Here is a 23,051-nt window from a genome sequence, read left to right on the forward strand (position 1 = left end):
TCTCTGTAAGGGCTGTTGGCATTCCCCACGTTGCCTTTCAAGTCACTCAGGAGATGCTGCTGCTGCTGAGATGGGGACAGATCTCAGAGGGATCCATGGTCTACTCCCTGGTGCTTTCTGTGCTGTGTGACAGTTGTTATCTCTGTTGTATTTCAGAAAATGCAGCAACATCTGCAGCTGTGAAATTGCCACCACCTTTCCCCAAAATAACATGGTTACAGGGGAGAATGGGGTGAGTGTGACATGAGCTCTGGAGGGAGCCCTGCCGTCCTGCTTCCATCTAAGGTGCTGCTTAGGGCTTCACCAGCCCATCCTCATCCCTCAGACACACACATCAGCTTTCTAAAGAAGCATAAACCACAAGAAACATACAGTGAAGAGTATTTATTAGAACTGTCAACATTAAATTTCCCTTACTATTTTCAGTTTGTTGTGGAAATTAAAAAAACCACCAAGTTTTCCAGCTGCAGAAATACTGCTCATCAGCCAGTTTAGTCTGCTGCTGTTTACAAGACAGTATAAGTTTCCAATGCCTAATAAAAACAATCATCTGTATTCCATGGCTGCAAGCAACAACACTGCAAGAGTGGAGCAAGTCAAGAAGCTTTTGGAGAAGAATATGAATTATCTGACCCAGAGAACAAAGCACAGAAGGGCTCTGAGCACAGAGGGAAATTGCACAACAACTAACCAGGCATCTCTAAACCTGCATGGTTTAACTGGGAAATTTTATGCTTTTGAGAAAAAATGTCTTACTTGAATATCCCCTCAGGTATATTCTTGCCACTTATTTCTGCGATTTAAATTGTTATTCCTGTTTTTTAAGGCCCACATGAACAGACAAGCATTTAATCAGCCAAGCTGGATGAAGGGGCACAGGTACCACTGAGACTCGTGGGATGGCTCTGCAATGAGTAAGAACATTAATGGCTGCCATAAAAAAACAAGCTCCTGTGCCCTCAGATGGACAGAATTATAAAAATCCCCACAGTGTCCCCAAAGCACTGAATTAACCAAAGACAGAGCTGTGTTTAATGTGATGGATGGAGCCCACGGGTCCCATCGCGACCGTCAGGGCTTCGGCACCACCGTTGCTTCCCGTGGCAGCGCTGCCTCCTGCCCGGCAACATCAACGAGGATAATTGCATACTTAAATCTGGGTGCTTTGCTATACAGAGATTCATCTGCTACCATCAGAGTCCTTGAAGTTAAAGAGGGATTTGAGCTACAGACATAATTTGTTCCCTGAGGGCTGGGGAAACGAGAGAGAGGCACATCTGAATAATAACTCCTCGACCGCGTCTTGGATGGGAGCAAGTGCTGCTCCAGGAGGAAGATATGATGGGAAGCAAAAGATCTCCAAGGTTTGTAAGTTATATGGTGCCCAAGCAGGACAGGGCTGGGTTTTTCCTCAGGCAGCAGCTGCAAGGGAGATCTTGGGTACTGCAGTTGCAGCCTTTCAGAACCTTATGGGCACTTACAGAAAAGATGGGGCAAGACTATTTGTAAGAGACTGGAGTGACAGGACAAGGGGAATGGCTTCAAGCTGGCAGAGAGTAGGTTTGGACTAGAGATTAGGAAACAATTCTTCCCTGTGAGGGTGGGCAGCCCCTGGCACAGGTTGCCCAGAGAAGCTGTGGCTGCCCCATCCCTGGAAGTGTCCAAGGCCAGGTTGGACAGGGCTTGGAGCAACCTGGGCTGGTGGAAGGTGTCCCTGCCCATGGCAGGGGGTGGCACTGGATGATCTTCAAGGTCCCTTCCAACCCAGCTATTCCATGATTCTGTGATCTGTGTCAAGTTGCTTCATGCTCCTTTTGGTAAGGATTACCTTAAGGTGACACTGTATGTGGGGCAAGCCAGGAGCTGTTCTGAGCCTGAGCAGGACACAGCCACCTTTTACCTTTACCCAGTGCCCTCTGCCCTTTGTCTGGTGTCCAGTGCCCTTTGCCCGGTACCCTTTGCGCCTGTCCGGTTCTACGTGCCCTGTGTTCTGTGCCTGGTGCCCTCTGCCCAGTGCCCTTTGTCCAGTTCCCTGTTCCCGGTGCCTCCCGTCCCTCCATCCCTCCCGCGCCGCGCGGCTCCACAAGATGGCGAGCGCGGGCCCCGCGCGCTGCCAAGATGGCGGCGGGCGGCGCGGGGCGGCCCGGGCGGCGCTCGGAGCGTTCTGGTCCCGCGGCCCCGGCTCGGCCCCGCCGGCGGCGGCACCGACCCGGCCCAGGGGCCAAGGCGGCCCCGGCAACCGACCCCGCGGGGGAAGAAACCGGGACGGTGACCGCGGTAGGAGAGACGGCGCCGGATGGGCTGGGGCGGGGGGAAGGCCGCGGGGCTGCGCAATCACAGCGTGTGAGGATGGCTGATAATTGTTGACTGCTACAAGCTGAGCATCGCCAGTAGAATTTAAGTAAATTCTTCACCTTCCCCACCCTCCCGCCGCGTTGTTTGTGACTGTGCAGGAGGCTGTTAGCTGGTGTACTGTGCTGTTTGGTTCACTGACTGCCATCAACAGCATCTCTAAGAAATGGTAACATGGTGATTAGCCTCGTACACTGCCAGTTCTTGCTCTGAGAAGGGGTTTTCTGCTGGTGATGGACTATACATGGTGGCTCAGACGAGCTGTCTGCACCTCTTTTCCTCTCTTCATGTGCGCTTTTTACTAATTACTTTTCTTAGGAGATTTAGATCAAGATGCTGCTGGCATGATGGAGCCCTTCAGTTCCCCATCCAGCCTTGCAGCTAAAGAGATAAGGTGGTTGTATCTTTATTTCAAGTGAGGTTTAGAATCTTGCCTTTTTTCCTAACAGTGTTCGTCACACACAGAGGATGACGGTCGACCTGCAAAGAGGGCGAAATGTGAAAAAAGCAGTACAGAATCAGAACTGGAAGGACTCACATGTGGCAGTGAAAACCTTGCTGCACTGGGGGAAACGCCCAAAGCATCTGATGGGGATCAAGGTTCAGAAGATCCAGGAGACACCAATATAATCCAACAGAAAAAAGTTGAGAGCATTCCAGAGACTGATGAAGGGAAGCAAGATGAGGAGCATGTTTCTCTGGAGCCACATGCAGTGAGGTCGAGCAGTGCTCCATTAAAAATGGGCAGTGGTGGATATCTGCACCGCCACGTGTTCAGTGAAGAGGAGAGCAGCTGTGGGAGTGTGCTGGCCGAGGAGTCCGGCTCCGAGGACACCGATCGCCCCAGGAGGCTCCTGCAGCTGGAACACAGCGGTTTCTCGGATGAGGACAGCAACCAGCCCATGCCAGTGCACCGGTTCTTCGGAGATTTCGAGCCTGTAAGATGATGAGTCTGTTCATGCTTTAGACTCAGCTCTGCTCCACTTTAAATTTGCCTCAAAACTGTTGGCAAAGTTGACCAGTATTGGTAGACATCTGCAATCATACTGCTGTCCCCCAGATAGAGTTGTCTCAATCAGAGATGAAATTACTTGTCCAGCCAATTTCAATTGTAAAATCTTTCTTATTTATACTTTTTAGTCCAGTTCTGTAAGAGATATTTTTACTGACAAAGGCATTAATAACTGTATTATGGTGACACAGCATTGTTGTGAAAATAGTTTTTTACTGGTCATTGATTCTTAATAGAATCACAAAATCGTTTAGGTTTGAAGGGACCTCAAAGATCATCCAGTTCCAACACTCTGCATTGGACTTTCCTTAATAATTTTCTCTGTTTTCTCCAGGATCTTCCCGCAGTTGCACTCCCAAGCACAACGATGAGCAGGCGAGAAGTCAGGAACCTCCATTTCATTGCAAAGGAAGATGAGGAGGAGGAGGAGGAAGAGGATGTTGTCTAACAACAAACTGTAAACAAATTAAACGTTTCTTCTTTTTCTTTGCAACCACATAGCGATGGTTCTGTCAGTAACATAAGGTGTCTGTGCTTGCCTTTTCTCAGGGAGAGAACTGGGAGAGCTTGTGTTGCTGGAATTGGCAGATACACTATTCCCACAGTTATCTGGGGCAAAGACTGAATTGTCAGTGATTTGGAAATAAATCGTAATTTAGCACTTTACCACTAATATTCAGGGGAAAAAAACAGGAAAAATGGAAGTTCTTACAGCTTTTTTATAAATTTGAACCTCAATCTAGAAGGAATATTTGGTTTCACTCCTTTTTTTCGAAATAGTCAAGGAAAAGATACTGGAACAAGGTTTGTTTAATTCTGTGATGTCTGTCACACCCAGGTAATAAAGAAGCCAGTTAACTCTGCTGTACAAAGAGGGGACAAGGGTCTCTCTTGTGTAGGTTGTGTGGGTTGTTTACATCTAAAACAGGACCAATTAAACCTCTACAATGCAGTTCTGCCAAAACGCAATGCAGGATGTGTCAGTTCAGCGTGTTCATCTCTGGGAGTTCAGCACGTTTTTACTGCACGTCAACTCCCAAAACACCCACTCCGTGTTCCTGCCTCCCCCTCCATCCAAAGCCATAAACGTTGTCCTTTGTGACACTCTCTGCTGCAGCTCGTTAAGGATTTTCAACTGATTTCCAATAGGGATTTTGTAAACAAATGCTTTGGTGGATATAAAGGAGGAATTGATGGGCAGAGGAACAAGTATGGATTGCTAAGATGTGGGGCAGCCCTCCCTGCATGCTTAAAAATAAAGGAACAACCTCAGCTAATTCCAGGAACTGTTAATTCACCCAGTGTTTGTGGGAGTATTTCTTTGAAAGTCTGATTATGCAATAAGCTTCCAGTTATTTATTGTTACAGTTCCTTCTGTGTTTCTAAAAATAGAGGAAAAATGTTATCAGCAGATGGTTTAAATAAATATTAATTTCTACAGCTAGAGCCTGTTAAACATTCAAAAGTTCTAAGGCAAACAAATTGTATATGCATGGCATGGTAATGCATTCCCATTTCCACTCCAGCTGATGCATTGTTTCTGTCAACGACATTTCTTGGCTCCTTTTCACTCTTCATTCTGTAGTGTGGAAAAATCCAGATTTTCAATCGCATATTCATGGTTCCAGCCTAGCTCCATCTTGCAGCAGTTTTCCTTCAGTGCTGTGTTTGCTACTGACTCTTTCTGGCAAACACGGTTTCACACACAGACATTCATTTCACTCTGCCAAATGGTGATTTTCAGTTTTGGGGATGTGTTCCACACAGGTGACACTGGGTTTGTCACCAGAAGCCCAGCTGTGCTGCCCTCCCCCGTGTGAAACAGTGCAATAAGAAAAGCAGGATGAATTCTGTGGAGTTAGGAATCCTGTATTTAAAATCCACTTCCTTACTTTTCAGACTGAAATGTTTGGGAGGGGATTTGTTTGAAGTAAACCTACCCTCTGTAGCAAAGCTTCCAACACCCAGTAAGTTGGGGCTCACACAGAAATGCCATCTCCATACAATTCCATGTGGAGTGTCTAATGCAGGAGCAACAACATGGGGAAAACAGCTTTTCCTGGTTATTTACAGAGCAGGAAGTAGCTGGTGCTCCATAAACACATCTCCCCGTGCTCAGTCCTTCATGTTCTATCATATCTGATTAGCCACTTGTGCACCTCCACATATTCACAAACACAGATACAGGGCAATTTTTTTATTTAAAAAATTCACACCATTCGCACTGACAGTCTCTAAAAGTTCACTTCCTATCAGCTGTCATTAAAAAAAAATTCAAGTAAAAAATCCATCTATTTGTGTTTTGTTGCCTGAGGTAGGAAGTGTTTTACCCCATCAATATTCTCTAAAGCACCAGGTAAACATTATTATTGTAAACATGATTGCTATAGATGTTGTTGCTGGTGGTGCTTCAAGCAAACTTAAGCTGAAGAGGCAGAAAATGTTCAAAAGAAGAGGGAAATCAGTGGGGAGATGGCAAACAAAGGTGGGAAAAGCAAAGCTATGCCATGACCTTGCCCTCCCTTCTGGGAGATGCACATCTGAAGCAACAGCAAAGGAGCAGTCAGGGATGAGGGCAGGAGGTTGGCACAGGTGAGGTGGCAGCTCTGCTGCTGAATCAGCTTTGGCATTCCCAGAATACACTGGCTGCTACCTGCAAAAGGCACAGAGCAAAACCATGATCCTAAATCATGCTTTGTTTGGCTTACAGAGCAATAGGAGTCTATGAGCCCCCACAGATTAGTTTGTGAGAAATGTTTTGTCAAAGTTTAATTTGTGTGTACCACAAGTTTTGGGAGGACACTGGTCATGGCAAGAAAGAGATGGTAGGGTGGAATCAGTGTCAGCCTCTGGCCCAATTAATACCCTCACAGCTGGATTTTAACACCCTTGGCAGAGTGTGAGCTGAGGGAGGCTCATAGGGAGTAGGAAAGCGAGAGAACATCACTGTGTGCTTTGTGAGGCTGCACTTGGATTAACTCAGCCAGTCCCAAGGAAGAGACTCTTAAATAATTCTTGTTTAAGGAACAGGAGCTATTTAAAAACAACATCTCTGACATGATTGAAAAAAGCAGCAGGTCCCTTCCAGAGACAGCACTAGGAAATCTCATGGTTTTGCTTCCTCTTCCTATAAATTTTGGTTTTGTCACAGCTGAGGTTATGAGTGGTTTTCTTATGGCAAGCAATATGTACGAGTTTTAAATTATCCAGGGTAAACAGAAGCTGATAGAAATATTCCCAGTTCACTTCTCTTCCATCATGTGTTTTGACAGCTTCTGCCAGTTCTGGGACAACAGCACGTTTCTTCTCAATTCTTGGGAACACAAAAGAGAAAACAATATTGCCATCAAAAGTTTTTTCAGAGTAATCATCTTCCTTTCAGAGCCAGGCAGAACTGGAATTCTTTCTCCATAACTAGATTTATGATTTTTTTTCCCTAAGGAAATTAGTTTAGCAAATCCTGTTTGCATCACATGTGCATTTAAAATAGGTCTGAGTTTTGCCAGAGAGGAGAATTCACAGAGGTAACGCAGTGAGGAGGGGTTTGCTTGCATACAAAGAAAAACTGCACAGGAGCAAAGCAGCAAATGAGAGACAGGATGATCATCTGTCTTCAGGGTGTTGTTCTCATAACAGCTCTGGCAGCATCCCAGCATCTTTTCTCACAAAAACTTCATAGCAGAGTGTAGGGGGGTAAAGATTAAGGCTAAACCTTTCCTGATGTAGCTGAAGGGCATGAAACAGTTAAGTCTGGATTAACACTTTGTACATACATGTGATCAAGATTCCAGGTGCTGAAGAGGATCCTGCTTTCCCTGTTGCTGTAGGGGTTGATGGAATGCTTACATGGGCAGTCGTCTCTGTCAAAAGGTCCCTGTGAAACCAGAGGACTGCAGTGAAAGGTGTCACACTTGTCACCCATGGCAAGGGGTGGAATAGGAGGATCTTTAAGGTCCCTTCCAACACACACCATTCCATGATTCTACTACTCTGCTTTGGGAAGGGATGCACATACCTGACAGGAGAACCACCCCTCCACAGTGCACAGACGTGCTGCCTCCTCCTTCTCCCTTCTGTCAAAGTAGCACCCATTATACTTCACAGATTTCAGTTTATCTGTCATCAGGTCGATTACTGCTCTGTAGGCATCTCTTGCTGCAGGATGAACGTTGGAAATAAAACCACTAACCTAGAGGGGGAAACCCAACAGTCACTCCTTGGTTCCTGTGGCAGCCTGAGGCTCTTTTCTACAAACACAATATTGCACTGTAGAAGTGTTTTCTTAAAAATTCATGCTGCCACTGAATTAGTTACAGCTTGACAAAGAGTTACTTCAACAGAAACTTTTACCTCTCTCATGTAACCCCTCATTCTGCTCTCACAGCTGTGCCGCATGTAGCTGGATTTATTCTTGAACCGAGATTCCAGCCCTGGAGGGAGTGAGATTGCTTTGTACCTGAGCACTGCTCCTGCCCAGCTGGGTGTTCATCCTGGCTTTTCACTAATGCAGGATGCAAAGGGTTTGGTTTTTTTAACCCCCATTTTTCCTTTACTGGTTTAGGACTGCCCTGCTCTTAGCACTGAAAAGGACCCAACGGAGCATCTGCTGAGAGACCTGTAGCTGATACTGTGGTTAAGTACTTCTTGCTAATCTGCATATGTGGAACACTAAGAGACCATGAAAGGAAAATGGAATTGCTTGGGAAGAACTGCAACAATGACTTGGGAATGGGAGTGGGGCCTTGCAAAGTATAAAAAGAACATAAAACATGGTTAGCTGGCTGAGATGTGCAAGTTATCAATATATTACTAGTAAATCATTAAAACATCGCAAATGCAGACCTATAATAATGGGGAAAAATCTTGGACAGGCCAATAGGGCACACTGATTCTTTACCTTTAGCTGATAATAAATATGCATGTATTTTAAAGAAACCTAAAGACACATACTAATGGAAGGGATAACAAACCCCCCGACCAGGTACCCTCTCCCAGCAGCCAGAAGGGCTCCCAAACTTCTAAGCAACTCTCCTTTAAGAGCAGCAAAACTTGACAAAAGTGACTTTTCAGAGCAGAGCAAGACCTGGGGATCCCTCAGCAGCTCCCCGCGGACACAGACACACCTTCAAACCACTTTCTGTCGTCCTCCTTGTCCTCGGCCAGGATGTTTTCACTCAGGTTGTGGATGAGATCCGTCAGCAGCTTCTGCCTGCGGGGCGCCCGCTCGTCCGTCAGCAGCTTCCTTGCAGCCTCCACCACAGCATCCTGCTGGCTGCACAGCGCGGCCAGCAGCCGCTCGATGTCGGTGGCACCTGCGGCGAGGGACGCGGCACCGGCTGAGCCGAGCCGAGCCCCCGACCCCGGCGCTGCCCCGCCCGGCCCCGCACTCACATCCCCGCCAGCTCTGCCCGCGGCCCAGCAGCACCAGCTCCGTCTGTGGCGGCAGCGCGCGGAAGTAGCTCTCCGTCAGCTCCGTCCCGTCCTCGTACAGGCACAGGCGGCTGCCTGCCAAAGGAAGCTGCCCCGGGGGTGGGTGGGTGGGTGAACGGTGGGCACGACCCCGGTCCGGCCCGGCCCGGCCCGCACCTGCAGCAGCCGGCAGCCCTTCCTCAGCAGCCCGCGCAGGCTCCCGGCCGCCACCCCGAACTTCTGCGGGCCGTCGACCCCCCGTAGGCGGAAGGGGCGCAGCAGCTCCGCCATGGCACGGCCGCTCCCGGGGCTGCTCCGACCCCGATCCCTGTCCCGGTGCCCGTCCCGGTGCCTGTCCCTTACCCGGTCCCGCCCCGCGCAGGCGCCCCGGGGCCGGTGGGGCGGTCGCGCCTGCGCGGCGGGGCCGCGTTGCCATGAGAGCGGCGATGGGGCCGCGCTGAGGCAGGTGGGGCCCGGCCCGGTCCTTCCGCGCCACTCCCTCTCCGGCCCGGCGACCCCCAACATCCCTCAGGGAGCCCCGAGGTCACTCGGAGCTCTCCCGTGCTTTTTCTGCGGCCCTTTCTGGCCGTTCCCCCGTACCGGCGCTGCCGTGGCCCCTCCGGGCCTCCGGGCCGGCGCCTCCTGCGGGGCCGAGCGGTGGGAGGTGGGAGGGAGCGGCACTGGTGCCATAACACCGGCACGGTTCGGGGTGGGCAGCGGCGGTCCCGGTGCTTGTCCTGTCCCCCTACCTCGTGCTGTCCCCGTTGCTGGAAAAAGGGGCTAAACTGACCCTATGCTTTGTTTTTCGTCTGTTCCTTTGGCTCAGGCACACAGAGGGTTATAGGTCGCTCCTGTGGGCGTTTGGAACTCTTAGCTTCAAGTTCCAATCTTGGCTTAACAAACTGCTTTCGGCAAACTGCTCTACAAGCGAGCTAAACCCTCATTTTGCTCAGCACTAATCAAAACCCCACCAGAAGAACGTGGTGTGTTTATCATGCCAATATTCCATAAAGAAAATTCAGATTTTTGGTCATCACATACTGACTTGGCAGACCACAGAATTTAATTCTTTGACTGTTGTGTCTTAGGGGTCTTTTATCGTCCTTCCAGGGATGAGTTTAAGCTCGGAGGCCGTGGCTGTGACCAGCTCAGCTCCTCAGGATGCCACACAAGATTGGTTTCACCGTGGTCAGCTCGTCAGGACACGAGGATGGGTTCAGTGCTCGAGAGCTGATGGTCCATGCGCCAACAGTGAATGGGTGGCGGTCACCCAGGTACTGCCAGTGAAGAGTCCTGAAGCTCTGAAGCACTGAGTTTAAAACCAGTGGTAACTCTGCCAAGCATAGTCAAGAACAGTTTGCAGCACCCCAGACCAGACTGATAAAACAAAAAAGTTACTTTAATCCCACAGAATCCTCATTCTGGGGGAGAAAAAGCACTTTGGTTACCACCTAAAGGCGCCACATTGCATTAAAGTCCTGGAAAAGGAAAAAGTGGTTTTGTTCTTGGCAGATTTGGAGCTTACAACTGCTTTGGCTTAGTATGAAAAATCTGTCTGTCTCAGCACATCCTTCAGACTTGAACTTACTTAGGGCACTTGAACTTACACATAGGCAGTAAAGGGAAGGGAAAAGTGTTTCCACTCTATTCTTGGGGCTTTGCTTACAGTATTTGTAATGATGGTTTACAATAGTAACGTGAAAACTTCGTAATTAAATGTTGCTCAAGTTGAAATTGAAGACCTCTTTAAAAGGATGATTTGATTTAGAAACTGTGTCTGTTTCAGGCTCTGTCAGTATCCCCAGGAGATCATCCTGCAGCTGGTAGAGAGGTGTCGGATACGGAAGCTGCAGCTGCTCGCTCACCAGTACATGATTTCCAGCAAAATTGAGTTCTACATCAGTGAAAGTTTGCCTGAATACTTCTCTCCATATCAGGCAGAGAGGTTTCAGAGACTAGGGTGAGTCGCAAAGCTCTGAAGGGGTTTATTGTCTTAACTGGAAAAGCTTCAGCGGAAAATAATATTCATTATGGGTTGCAAGCAGTGTGGACATGCTGTGCAAGCAGCAGAGAGATCCTGGACTCATGTGGATCTGTGACAGAGCTGAAGATGGAGGTATAAGAGGCACCTGCAGATGAACAGCGTTGTCAGGGAGCAGCTGATGTTGTCTCAGTTATGAGGGAGTTTTAAACCTTACCAGGGTCGTACCCTGAGGAGCAGAAATCTGCCTGTGTGTTTGGATGTATCCTCTGCTCATGTGTTACATTTTTCTTCCCAGATATGTCCCTCTTTCGGACAATGAGAAGACTGATTTCAAAGCAAGAGAGTTAAAATCTGTGTATGTGGATGCAGTTGGCCAGTACCTGAAGCTGATTTTCCATAAAAACTATGTCAATAGATACAACTTGTATGGACAGGTGAGTTAAGAGTCATTGTGTTCTTACCTGGTAATCCACATGACACTTTTGTAGTAAAGAACAGGCACAGAAGTCTGCTCCTTTGATTTGCCAAAGCCAAAAATGTTGGTTGAAAGCTCCTGGATTTATTTTGGTTTCTTTTAAAACAGAAGATACAAATAACAGGTTAGAATTGACTTGGAAACATGACTAGGTTTATGCATTTCCATTTTCTGTGAATCTCTGCAGGTTGCCCTGGTAGCTGTGAACATCATTGGGGATCCAGCAGACTACAGCAATGACAGCTTGAGCAGTGTAAGTGCAAAGCATCCCTGTCCTCTTGCTCAGTTGTTGCTCTACCTGTTCAGGTACAGGTTCCTGGAGTAATGGGATGTATCTTTCTTCTGCTAGTTCTGTGCTGTGGCAGAGCTGCCACATACTGATTTATTTTTAATGTTCTCTTGAAACCAGGAAGTTCTCAAAAATTGAGCCTAATATGGGATTCAAAAATTAAAACATGATCAGTTGGAATAATTACACATTTAACCTCTCCAAATTCTCTCGTTGCAATATGTCCCAAAACATAAATATTCTGAGTTGCAGAGCTGATATTGGTTGTGGCAAGTCAGAACTTCTGTCCTGAACACACATCTGATGTTGGTAAATGTGCATTAAAGGTTTTTTTTCCCTTCCAAAGACTTCCAGAGAGAAGCTGATAGACCACTACTTGGGAATTAAATCAGATGATCCTGCCTTAGATGGAACTTACCTTGGGTAAGGATGTTCTGTGCATAAATCTGGGAAAAGCTCTATTCCTTTTAAAGTAGTTGTTGCTCTTGATGTTTTGTTAATTCCATGCTAATGAAAAGTGAAGTCATTCTCTCAGCCTGGGTTATTATAGATTATTTTATTCATTTTATGTCTTCAGGAAATCTGACTCCATTTCCCCTCTGGATGATTTGGCTTTTGACATGTACCAGGACCCTGAAGTCGCTCAGATAATCCGTAGGCTGGATGAGAGGAAGCAGGAAGCCGTCCGGCATGAGCGCTATGACCACGCCAAGAAACTCAAACAGGCCATTGCAGACTTGCAGAAGGTGGTGTTGAAAGACATTTGTCTCCTAAAGTGGAGCAGAGTTTCAGTGGCCCATCAGGACCCTGCTGGTCATTCAGAATCATAATGATCTCTGATATATTTCCGAAATAGTAATTTAAAATCAGATAGCTTAATTGAATACTTTGTCTGGAAATAGTGGAACATATACATAAGTATGGTAGATGATTCCAAGACATGTACAGTGAGGTGACTCCAAGGTATCTTGTACCAACTGTAGGTGGGGGAGCGACTGGGCCGATATGAGGTGGAGAAGCGCTATGCAGTAGAGAAAGAGGATTATGACCTCGCCAAGAAGAAGAAGGAACAAATGGATGAGTACCGGCTGAAGGTGTACCGGCAGCTGGAGCTCCACGACCTCCTGGATGCACAGCTGCTGGTAAGGGCTGTCAGTCTGAACTCGGGGGCGTTATTTCTAAATAGAAACGGCAGAGCAGTCAAAAAAATTCAAAGAGGAGAGTGATTACACACCTATTACAATATTTATGTAAGTTTTTCTATTTCCTGGTTGGATTGTGGATTTCCCCAAACGAAGGCTCTCACACAGTGTTCTGTGAACGTGCCTAGTTCTTGATAAGTTATGTTAAACTGTTGAGGTCTCAAGCAAATGGCACTGGAATCCTGAATGTTCTGCATAATTCAGGGCTACCTGATGTAGGTGAATAAGGTACTTTCTCATATTTTGGAGGGGTAGAAGAGGCCTAGGCTGGCATCAAGGCTAAACATACAGAATTCATGTGATTTTTATTATATTCTTAGAATGGGAAACGTTGTAGTTTCTCCACACATGCCTCCACACAGAATTATTTTCTGATTGTTTGATAAAACTCCATCCAGTGGGAATGATGACACTTTTGTGAGCCAGGTTTAATGTTTACTTGAAAGCCCAGAATCTTGTTTACAGCCAGAGCTGTAGCTGTACTAATTGACTCTAGCACATTTTTCTCCTTGCTGTTCAAAATCTCCTTCCCTTTCTCAGATCCGAAAACCACCCGAGTTGCCTTCGAGGCCTGTGACTGACACTGTGAGGCCTCAGTGCTCCCCTCCTGGGCACACAGACCCACGTGAAGGAGAGCCCCAGAGGGCAGAGCCTGTGCTGGAAGACCAGTTAGTGGATCCCACTTCTGCTGAGCCCATTGTTCCCCACCAGTCCCCTCCTCCTCTGACTCAGCCCACAACCTCCAAGGAAGTGTTTTCCAAAGAAAATGTGAGTAGTGTTACCTCTGTAACTGCAAAAACCATCAGAGCAAACGATGGTTTGCCTTCCAAACAATGAGGTTTTGTGGTTTCTCTCATGGTTAATTTTGGAGCAATGCAGGTTTGATATGAGAAATTTGCATTGAAGTGAATCCAGTTAGTGATGAAACTACTTCCCATCTGAGTCATTCCCACAACAAATTTTGTCTTCTCTGCTAGGCTGAATTTTTACCTTACGACGAGAGGCCTCTCCCCACCATTCGCAAGCAGGTGGATGAAGCTGTTGCCTACCTTGAGCCAGAGGTGACTGAAGAGGACATTGGTGATACCCCAAAGACTGGCATTACTGGGGAGCCTGAACTACTCACAGAGAAGGCACTGAGGGAGGCCAGCCCTGCTGTTGAAGTTTTTGGAGAAGCTTTGGTAAAAAACAACAACATAAACTCATGGATTCTTGTGCTCTGTGTTGAGTTGAGAGGATTTTTATATGCTCAAAGCTGATATTTAGATTTCTGAGATTAAAATTTGACCTTGGCTGTATGGATGCCTCTTTTCAATGTTTATATGATGCTGCAGCTTGTATGATTCATTACTTGATGAGCTGGTAAGCAGACAGGATCCAGTTGTCTGCTTTAGGGTACAGACCCAGAATACAAATAACTTGCACTGTCTTTTGTAGGGAGAGAAGCCCTCACTGTGCCTGGAAGGGTGCCTTGAGCCTGATCTGTTAGTCCATTTCATTTATCACATTTCAAAATGTGTGCTTTTAATAAAGGCAGATTCCTGTAGGGAATGCTTGGGGATTTCATGCTTCAGTTCATAAGGTTTTTTGAGGCTCTTTCTCTATATAAATGTTGAATATGTATTGTAATACCTGCATGGACCTTTTAAGAGCTAAACTTGTTCTATGCTCAGGTTTCAGGAGCATATTCCAGAATCTGGTCGTATCGGGAAGATGCATTACTGGCTGTATATGAGAAGCTGATGGAAGTGTCAGTGAACACTCCAAAGGAGGATTTAAGGGACATGCTGAGGGCTGCTGTTTTCCTCGTAAGGAGAGCCATCAAAGACACCGTGTCTTCTGTAAGTTGGGATAGATTTGATGCTCCAGTGAAGAACTAGCAGCCAAAATTGCACAACCATGGGGTTAAGCTACTTTGAAAAATTAGTTTATAAATCTACTATTAAGTAAGTTCAAAACCAAAACAAAACCTCTGCAAACTCCAAAACAACTGGGCAGTGTCTGATATTGAGCAGATGGAAAATACTGCCCTGGGTTGAATCCTGAGCTTGAGAAATGTCTGCTGATGCAGTGAAAGTGCAGGGAGGTTGAGCCTTTTTCTTTGTTAAAGTTGAAATACAGAGAGGAAGTAACTTTTAGTTTCCATCTCAGGAGGCTACACTTAGCTGAAGGACACTCTGGCTTCAAATAAACCTTCAACAAGAAGAAAAGAAAAAAATCAAGAGCTGTTACTCTTTATAAAACTATTTGTGAAGCCTTTCACCTAAACCCTGGCAACAGATTTTCTGGAAGAGAGTTATCTGAAGTAGCTTCTGTTATGAGTGCTACTGTTATTTCAGATTAAGAATAGATTTTGCAGTGGTGCCTGAAAACATGGATCTCTGTGTTATTTCTGCTTAATGTTTCCTTTTTGTTTTTGATTTAGGTTTTTCAAGCTTCCCTGAAACTTTTAAAAATGATCATTACACAATATATACCAAAACATAAACTAGGGAAGCTAGAGACATCTCATTGTGTGGAAAAAACCCTGCCAAATTTGCTCTCTAGAACAGGAGACTCTTCATCCCGTCTTCGCCTTCTGGCTTCTGCCTTCATCCAGGTGGGTATTTCCCTTCAAATTAGGGTTTGAATTGATAAAGCACGTCATGGAGCTCCCAGGTGGGCAACACTTGATCAGACTGGGCTGTGAGACAGGAGTTGGCTGCTTTGAGGGGTTACAGTTTATCACAGAATCCCAGAATAGCTGGGGTTGGAAGGACTCTCTGGAGATCATCCAGTCCAACCCCCTGCCAAGGCAGGGTCACCTGGAGCAGGTGACACAGGAACACTTCCATGTGGGTTTGGAATGTTGCCATAGAGGGAGACTCCAAGACCTCCCTGGGCAGCTGTTCCAATGCTCTGCCACCCTTGGTGGAAAGAAGGTCTTCCTCATGTTGAGGTGGAACTTCTTGTGTTTTAGTTTATGGCCATAAATATGTGGAAGGCAAAGGAGTAGAACCAACTGAGTGTCATTGCAGTGTTTTTTTCTGGCCATGTTTTGTCACCTCTGTTGTGAAGCACAGTGCTGCTGCATGTGCAGAAAAATGTGACTCGTGTTCTTTGTCACAAGTGACCTGCAGAGAAGAGAATAATAGGTAATTGTCCTCATTGAGCTCCAGCCTGCAGACTGACTCTCTGTGTTTCCAGGAAATGGCACTGTGCAATGAAGTTAAACCTCTCCAGATTGTTCCAGTCCACCTGGTTAAAGCATTAAAACCAAACTCCCCAACACACCTGGCGATGAGTCAAGTGGAATTGGTGGAATGCCTCTTGAGAGCCCTGGGGACCGGGAACTCCGGGTTTACCATCAACAATGTCATGAAGGTAAGAGGCTGAGGTTACAGAACGTAGAGGGTTTTCTGGGGACTTGCCTGACTGATTTGGAGTGCTTGGTGAGTTCCTGAAGAGGTATATTACCCCAGTAAACAGTGTTGGTAATTTAGGGCCAGGTTAGACAGAGCTTGGAGCAACATGGACTAGTGGAATGTGTCCCTGCCTGTTGCAGGGAGGTGGATTGAGATGAATTTTAAGGTCCCTCCCAACCCAAACCATTCTATAATTCTGTGAATCAAGATGCCAATATGGTGAAAAAAGAATCAATGGGCCAAAAATGTTTGCAAAACGTGCCTATAGGAAGATTTCTCCTGCTGCAGGGAAATAATCATTCTGGAATAATAAAGAGTCCTTAAAAATGTGAGAAAAGAGAGACATAATTCTTTATTATTATTTTTCATTTTCAGTTTGCAACAGGAGCTTTGGAGCACAGAGCCCATGAGGTGCGTGACGTGGTGCTGCGGATCATCTTTGACATGTACAGGCAGCACAGGGCAGCCGTGCTGGAGTATCTCCCTCCGGACGATGCCAGCGCCCGCAAGACTGTGCGCTACAAAACACTCTTTGAGGGATTTGCCAAAATCGACGGGAAGGTTTCTGAAGCTGAAATGAGGGTATGTAATGAGAGTGCAGAACATACGTGGCCACTTCGGACATGGCATTCAGCTGAGATCATGGCTGTGTTGGACACTGCATGGCACAGGTAGCAGAGTGTCTTCAGGTGTGTGGTAAACATTCCTTAGTGTAGAAACCTCAGTGTATTCTCTGTACTCACTCTTGGGAATAAAGCCAGCAAGGAATACAGGGAAGGTCCTGCTGAAGTAGTGCACGAGCAGAGTGGAAAATGCACAAGTACTATTTTCTACTGGTAAGCCTTGGGAACAGTGAGCACCAAGGCTGTGCTGGGTGTTCCTTTCAGAATTTGGAAGGGAGGTGTCACTGTATCAGACTTCTCATTTAACCAAACAGGAGATTTCCTGTTCTGCGTTGGCCATTTGTCCTGTGCTTATGTGTTTTGCTTCTTCTGTATGATGGATGGTTCTAAGGCTTTTGGAACTGACAGAGTATTTCCTGCTAGGCACAGAGAAAGGCAGCAACAGAAGAAGCAGAGAAACAGAAGGAAGAAATAAAAGTTCTGCAAGGCCAACTGGCAGCTCTAAAAGAGATACAGAAAGAGGTTCAAGATGAAGAGGTGAGCGTGTTGTAGTTTTAATTTTTGTTCTTTTTAATCCTTTGTTCCTCAGGTATCATGGGCTTAGATAATGAACATTAGCATTGTCTCATTATTAAAAAGGGAGACTCCAGACACACTGGGTGACTTTCCTTTTTAGCAGTCCAGTATAAAATCTGGGATGTTGTTTTTTCCTAACATAGTATAAAATTTGGATTCTTTATTATAATATAAAACAATAATATAATAATACCTTTATAATATAAAATAGACCTTCATACCTGAGAGATTTGCCCTAGGACTAGAAGTGCAAACATTATAGTGCTTTGGCTCTGCTTCTAAACTTTAGATTACAAAATAAAATTAGAATATAATGTGTTCCCTTTCTCCCTCGAAGTACCACAGCCATTAAGCAAATTTCTGACCTAAAATTTCTTTGCTCAATAGGAGAAAGAATCTGACTGTCAGAAACAAAATAATCAAGGTAAGTAGTTTCAAATAGTGTTAAGAAATGTAGATGAGTGAAAATGTGATCTTGGTTTAATAGTTCTGTCCTTCCAGGTTACCAGGTATATGAAAGCTCCCAAGCTGCAGCAGCAGAGATTCCAGAGGATCTTTCCTCAGTTGCAAATTACCTGGATAAGTAAGTGAGATGAGCAGCCTCTAATCACCTTAAGCACTTGGTGTCACCTGTGAGCTAGTAACAGTAATAATATTTCTCCAGTAGATCAAAGCTAATACCTTCAGCAGTGAAACAATAAAGACTGAAATCTCTTCAAACAGATTGGGAATTATCACCAAGCAGGTTCCACCTATTGTTTTTTTTAAGTTCTTGGATGGTGTGACCTGAACTTGTTTTCTGAATTGTTGCTTGTGGGATAAGAAATGGCCACAGTTTAAGGTTCAGCTGTCAGTGTGAACTAAGAGAAAAATATAGTCTAACTTCCCTGGGTGTTATAGGGAAGGGCACAGAGGAAGCACTTGGAAATTTTAGAGCCAAAAAACCAGTTTCAGTGAGCTATTGTCAGGGCTTTTGTGGAATTAAGGTTTCTATATCAACAAATGCTTTATGGTTGTACTGACCGTAAGTCATGTCCCAGTACCTGCCCCATCCTGAGGTCAGCACTGCATGGGGAAAAGTTGTGTTCCATTCCAGGATGTTGGCTATTTTTCAGAAAAACTTTGAGCAAAAGAAATAGAGTTTATCCATTTCTCTCTGATGTCACTGATGTTTGTATTTTTTCCCCAGCTTGTGTGTTTTTTGTGGTGAAAGGGATGAGTCCTTCACAGACGAAGGGTTGGATCTGCATTACTGGAAGCACTGCCCCATGTTAACCCAATGTGAGCACTGCAAACAGGTCAGACTGAACTTTCCAGAGCTACTAAAGACATTAGCTGTTGTTATTTTGGCTTTGAGGCACTATATTTAACACTCGGGCAGATGCATTCTGAACACACCTGTGTCTTTTGGGTAGTGCTTTTGGAAAAGAGCAGCATTAGAAACTGTATTAATAACTGGACTAAATTGCATTTTCCTCCTGTCATTTTGGAAGGTGAAGTTTATCTTCCAAAAAACCCATAAGCAGGTTTTGAATGCCATCCATATTGACTCAGCACAAACCTCCCTGTGTGGCCTTGGCTGTATTGCAGATGGTGGAGATCTCAAGCCTGACAAAGCACCTGCTGACTGACTGTGACAAAAGGGACAGCTTTGGGAAGTGCCAGCGCTGCAGCGAGGCCCTGCCCAAGGATGAGCTGCCCAAACACATAAAGAGCAGGATTTGCAATCGTGAGTAGCTTCAAACAGGAAGGTGGAACTTCAAAGGTTCAGACTTAAAAATACTGGGGATCTTTGGCAAGTCAGGTCACTTCTGTTTCAGATTTAGGGATCTAAGTAAAAGTGGATTTAGGGATCTAAGTAAATCCTAAGGAGGGAACAGGTTTGGGATAACTGCCTGCATTTCCCAGTGCTTGGTGTCTGAATGTGTGTGAGGAGGATGACAGAGACCAGAACATCTCTACCACATCCCAGTGGATTAAGCATTACCATTCCAGCACAGGAAGGACACTGACCTGTTGAAATGAGTCCTGAGGTACCAAGTTGATTACAGGGGTGGGGCACCTCTGCTATGGGGAAAGGCTGAGAGAATTGTGATTGTTCACCCTGGAGAGGAGCGTGCTCTGGGGTGACCTAATTTCTGCCTCCAGTACCTGAAGGGAGCTGACAAGACAAATGGAGAGAGATTATTTACAAGGGCTTGGAGTGATGGGACAAGGTGGGACTGGATGATCTTTAAGGTCCCTTTCAGTCCAGGCCATTCTGTGGTGCTCCGATTCCTTTTGATCTTGTTTTGATTGAAATGAATAAACATGGGGCTTCTTTGAGAGCAGTTAATGGTAATGGGGCAGGAGATTGGTTAGCCATGGCATAGTTTTATGCTCTTGGCTATGCAAGTTCTGACCTTGCAATTCTTACATTATTTTTCTAACAATTTCAGCTGCCAAACCAGAAAATGTGGCAAGCCATTGCCCATTGTGTCATGAGAACTTTCCCCCTGGAGAGGAGGTGAGCCCGCCCTCCACACTGGGCTGATTTTGTAGTGGGATTGTCTTAATGTGATGTGCCTTTTAATATGCATTAAAATAATGGATATAATAATTTCTGTTTCATAGTAAGTCACCAGGTGCAAATTAAAATGCTGTTGCTATTAAGTTTGTACACAGCTCTCAATTTCCCCATGAGACAAGATAAATCATTGGCTAATTTTTCTGGTGTACTATCACTTCTTTTTAATTGACTTTAGGCCTGGAAATCTCACCTGATGGACAAAGATGGCTGTAAAATGAATCAGCGGAGGATATCCCCAATGAATAAAACTGTTCTGTTGCACCCTGGTAAGATACTAGTTAGTGATAATCACATTTTATGCTTTCCTAAAGAAAAGTGTTTCATCCCCAAGAGTGAGCTGGGTCTGTGCAACTTGTGGTTTGTATTTGTATGAGCTATCTAATAGTTCCTGCATTTGTACAGTGTGTAGGAGAGCAAATACCCCAAATCATTCAATAATAATCATTTCCAAACAAGGCCATTAGGTCAGCTGATTGGGGAAACTGGCAGTTGGATAAATTGATCAGTTCAGAGGTGGGTTTTTTTCTGCAGGATAGGGTGACCATGAGCAGAACAATCAGCTGAACAGTGAATGTTCTGGAAAGCCCCTCAGTGCTGACAAAGGAAACCAGGGCCCTGATTTAGCTTTTAGTGTCCAATCAGAGGGTGTAAATCTGATCCTAATTAGAGAATGAACTGAACAGTGAGTGCTGTACACTGCTTTTCCTTTCCACTCGAGATTCAGGAACTAGGCAGAATTTATCATCATGCAGCTTCTTTGCCAACAAAGAGACATTGATGCTGAAGTCAGGTGTTTTGTTTTTTAACAGTTGTCTTCATTTATGAAGCATATGGAAAATCCTTTTATTTCCAGAACAGAGAAGTTAAACAAAACTGCCTGCAGCACCAGAACTCTTAGCCAGTAACATCCAAACCTTTCCTCATTCAGACTCTTTTGTTGCATGTTCAGAGTTCACCTCCTCTGTCTGATCCGTGCCTTGCTTATATCTGCATGTCACAACTACTCCATGCTCCTGAAAGAACTATGAATTGCCCCCTTCCAACTGCCATAAGTGAATCATAGTGGTTAAGCTTAGCAGTTTCCAGTCTTGAACTGGACCTACAGTCCTGTCTGTCTGTCTGTCCTGTTTTGTTTGTACTTGCTAATGAGTTTGCTTGTTGTTAGTTGGCTGCTGCTTAGAATTTGGAATCATAGAAGCAACTGAAATCCTGCCTGGATAAGCAAAAATTCCAGAGCTGTTTCTTAGAGGTAGGAAAGGTGGGATGCACTTGGGTTCAATGCCTGCCACCCTCTACTTCATTCAGTCATTTAGACTTAACAGAACTTGAAAATCAAAATAAGGGATAAAATTCAATACTAGAACTAGATGTGTTTGCAATAATGATCTCTATTTTCTCTTCACAGCCAAAGTAGGTGGCCACCATTTAAGGAAACCAGGTCCTTCAGCAGTAAAATATCAGTCTCCCTCCATTGGAAGTAAGACCTCGACCCGAGGGGGCCCAAATAAAAGCACTGGCAAAAAGTACTCAAAGCAGTAACAGGACAAGTATTCTTCCTTTGTCTCACTAACTGGGCACATGGTTGGTCATAGCTACTTAAAAATTGTGGGCAACTTGTATCATCTTTTGTCATATGGCCACACGGGGCTGTTTTATCCTTGAGCAGTACCTGATGTGATCCCCATCCCTTGGCTCTGGCTCTCACTGCTCTGCTGGGCTCTGCTCCTAGAAATGCTCATGTTGAAAATAGCAAATGTTCTGAGACAGATCACATAGTGATAAACTTTGCCAGCTAAATCTGGGCTAATGTACAGCCATTGTGAAAGCTGACAAGTCCGTTTATTGGCTCTAAAAGTGGTTTGTCATGGGAAGTGGGAACTGTGCCCTTTTCTAGGAGTGACTGGTATTCCTCACACCTTGTCCATCACTTGAAAGGTTTAATTGGCCTTGCAAGGGAAGGAATTGGGTCAGGGCCAGTATCAAAATGTTTCCACTTGCTTTTAAAAGGCTTACAAACATTATTTTGACAGATAACTCTGCCCTGCTTCCAATCCCATGTCTGTAATTTGATGAGTTAAGAGAGAACATCTCTTCCCTTGGTCCCCTAAGGTGCTTGAGGAACAGGAGCCACAGGTGGCCTTACATATATGTCAGATTTAGTGTTCTAAAGGCAGTGGATCTGTACCCAAAATGCTGCTCAACTCCAGGAACTAGCACCAAATGAAAAAGCCAAAGAGCTGGTTATATGTTATCCTGTGTTGTGCCACCACATAGCAGGTGACATGAAATGTGGCCTCTCTCTGTGCACCAAGTGCCTTATGAGCCCACTTGGCAGGAGGGTTAAATTAAACCCTCAAAGTCCCTATCTCCAAGAAATGGCCCCTTAAAGAAAAGGGAAAATAATCTTTGTTGGACCTGAAGAGCTTGAATTAATAAATTTAGACCTTTTGCCTGCTTTAGTGCACTTTAAACTCAAATACTGACTTTCTCTAGTTAAGTCTTGATTAAAATAACCATCCACATAATGCAGCATGTGACTTTAACAGCTTCAAAGAGACAGTCTATTAAGATCCAAGGCATGAAGCTTTGTGTGGAAGCAGCAATCCTTACAATTCTACCTGTAGCACTCCTCCTGTTGCTTTCCAGGATGGAATTAGTTGGTACTGTGGGCACCGGATTGTCTGATCATGGTAATATAAGGGAAAGTTTTGGTGGGTTTTGCTCCCATGGAGTGAATTTGTGGTGGTGTTTTGTATATACAGGGCTGATTTTACAATACAGTTTTTCTAGTTTGCCTGCAGCCAGCCTACTGGATTCTGGATTTTCCAGGTAGATCGGTGTGCTTGGATTTCAAAAATCTTTATATAAATTGTTCCTGTAACTCTTCCAAATATGTATCTCAGCCATTACACATGTAGTAGGAATACATATATTAACAAATACATATGTATTTTTATTTTTCCTTTAGTGTCATGGGTTCCTATTGTGGAACCCGATTCCGTGCGCTGAGTATATAATAAATATATCAAAATCGTATTGATGTTGCTCAGAGATACAAAGAGACAGCGGACGGGATGAAAACACGGTTTTGGTGGAGGGCGGTACCGGGCCCGGAGGTGGGGGCCCTCCCGGGAGGGGGGACCCCTCCCGGGGGTG

The 23,051-nt window shown here is 45.4% G+C and overlaps 3 protein-coding genes across 6 annotated transcripts; 2 read left to right on the top strand and 1 right to left on the bottom strand.

Moving 5' to 3' along the window:
• Positions 1-2,074: 2,074 nt before the first annotated feature.
• Positions 2,075-8,065, top strand: C22H1orf174 (chromosome 22 C1orf174 homolog). 2 transcript variants are annotated; one of them, XM_071575431.1, is made up of 4 exons: positions 2,075-2,277; positions 2,802-3,290; positions 3,699-3,821; positions 7,926-8,065. In XM_071575431.1, exons 1-3 carry the CDS (start codon positions 2,119-2,121, stop codon positions 3,810-3,812), a joined length of 762 nt encoding a protein of 253 aa, XP_071431532.1. In that variant the 5' UTR covers positions 2,075-2,118; the 3' UTR covers positions 3,813-3,821; positions 7,926-8,065. The 2 variants fall into 2 exon arrangements, with proteins under 2 accessions (XP_071431532.1, XP_071431531.1); XM_071575430.1 differs by lacking the exon at positions 7,926-8,065 and having other exon boundaries at positions 2,076-2,277; positions 3,699-4,804.
• DFFB (DNA fragmentation factor subunit beta) lies at positions 5,547-9,140 on the bottom strand. 2 transcript variants are annotated; one of them, XM_071575428.1, is made up of 7 exons: positions 8,951-9,140; positions 8,756-8,882; positions 8,488-8,676; positions 7,715-7,794; positions 7,380-7,553; positions 7,138-7,238; positions 5,547-6,677 (listed from the first exon to the last, which is right to left on the bottom strand). In XM_071575428.1, exons 1-7 carry the CDS (start codon positions 9,062-9,064, stop codon positions 6,461-6,463), a joined length of 1,002 nt encoding a protein of 333 aa, XP_071431529.1. In that variant the 5' UTR covers positions 9,065-9,140; the 3' UTR covers positions 5,547-6,460. The 2 variants fall into 2 exon arrangements, with proteins under 2 accessions (XP_071431529.1, XP_071431530.1); XM_071575429.1 differs by having other exon boundaries at positions 8,488-8,700; positions 8,732-8,882.
• A 24-nt stretch (positions 9,141-9,164) lies between these two features.
• CEP104 (centrosomal protein 104) lies at positions 9,165-22,931 on the top strand. Of its 2 annotated transcripts, XM_071575433.1 has the most exons (23): positions 9,165-9,239; positions 9,884-10,047; positions 10,560-10,733; positions 11,053-11,191; positions 11,420-11,485; positions 11,868-11,944; positions 12,099-12,267; positions 12,505-12,663; positions 13,264-13,491; positions 13,701-13,904; positions 14,397-14,564; positions 15,149-15,322; positions 15,910-16,086; positions 16,503-16,709; positions 17,174-17,287; positions 17,714-17,750; positions 17,828-17,909; positions 18,516-18,624; positions 18,917-19,055; positions 19,765-19,832; positions 20,071-20,161; positions 21,061-21,144; positions 21,301-21,383. In XM_071575433.1, the coding sequence occupies exons 2-22, from the start codon at positions 9,935-9,937 to the stop codon at positions 21,114-21,116; spliced, it is 2,751 nt and encodes a 916-aa protein (XP_071431534.1). In that variant the 5' UTR covers positions 9,165-9,239; positions 9,884-9,934; the 3' UTR covers positions 21,117-21,144; positions 21,301-21,383. The 2 variants fall into 2 exon arrangements, with proteins under 2 accessions (XP_071431534.1, XP_071431533.1); XM_071575432.1 differs by lacking the exon at positions 21,061-21,144 and having other exon boundaries at positions 21,301-22,931.
• The last annotated feature ends 120 nt before the right edge of the window (positions 22,932-23,051 follow it).

Source organism: Pithys albifrons, chromosome 22 (assembly GCF_047495875.1).
Source record: "Pithys albifrons albifrons isolate INPA30051 chromosome 22, PitAlb_v1, whole genome shotgun sequence".
Taxonomy (NCBI): Eukaryota; Metazoa; Chordata; class Aves; order Passeriformes; family Thamnophilidae; genus Pithys; species Pithys albifrons.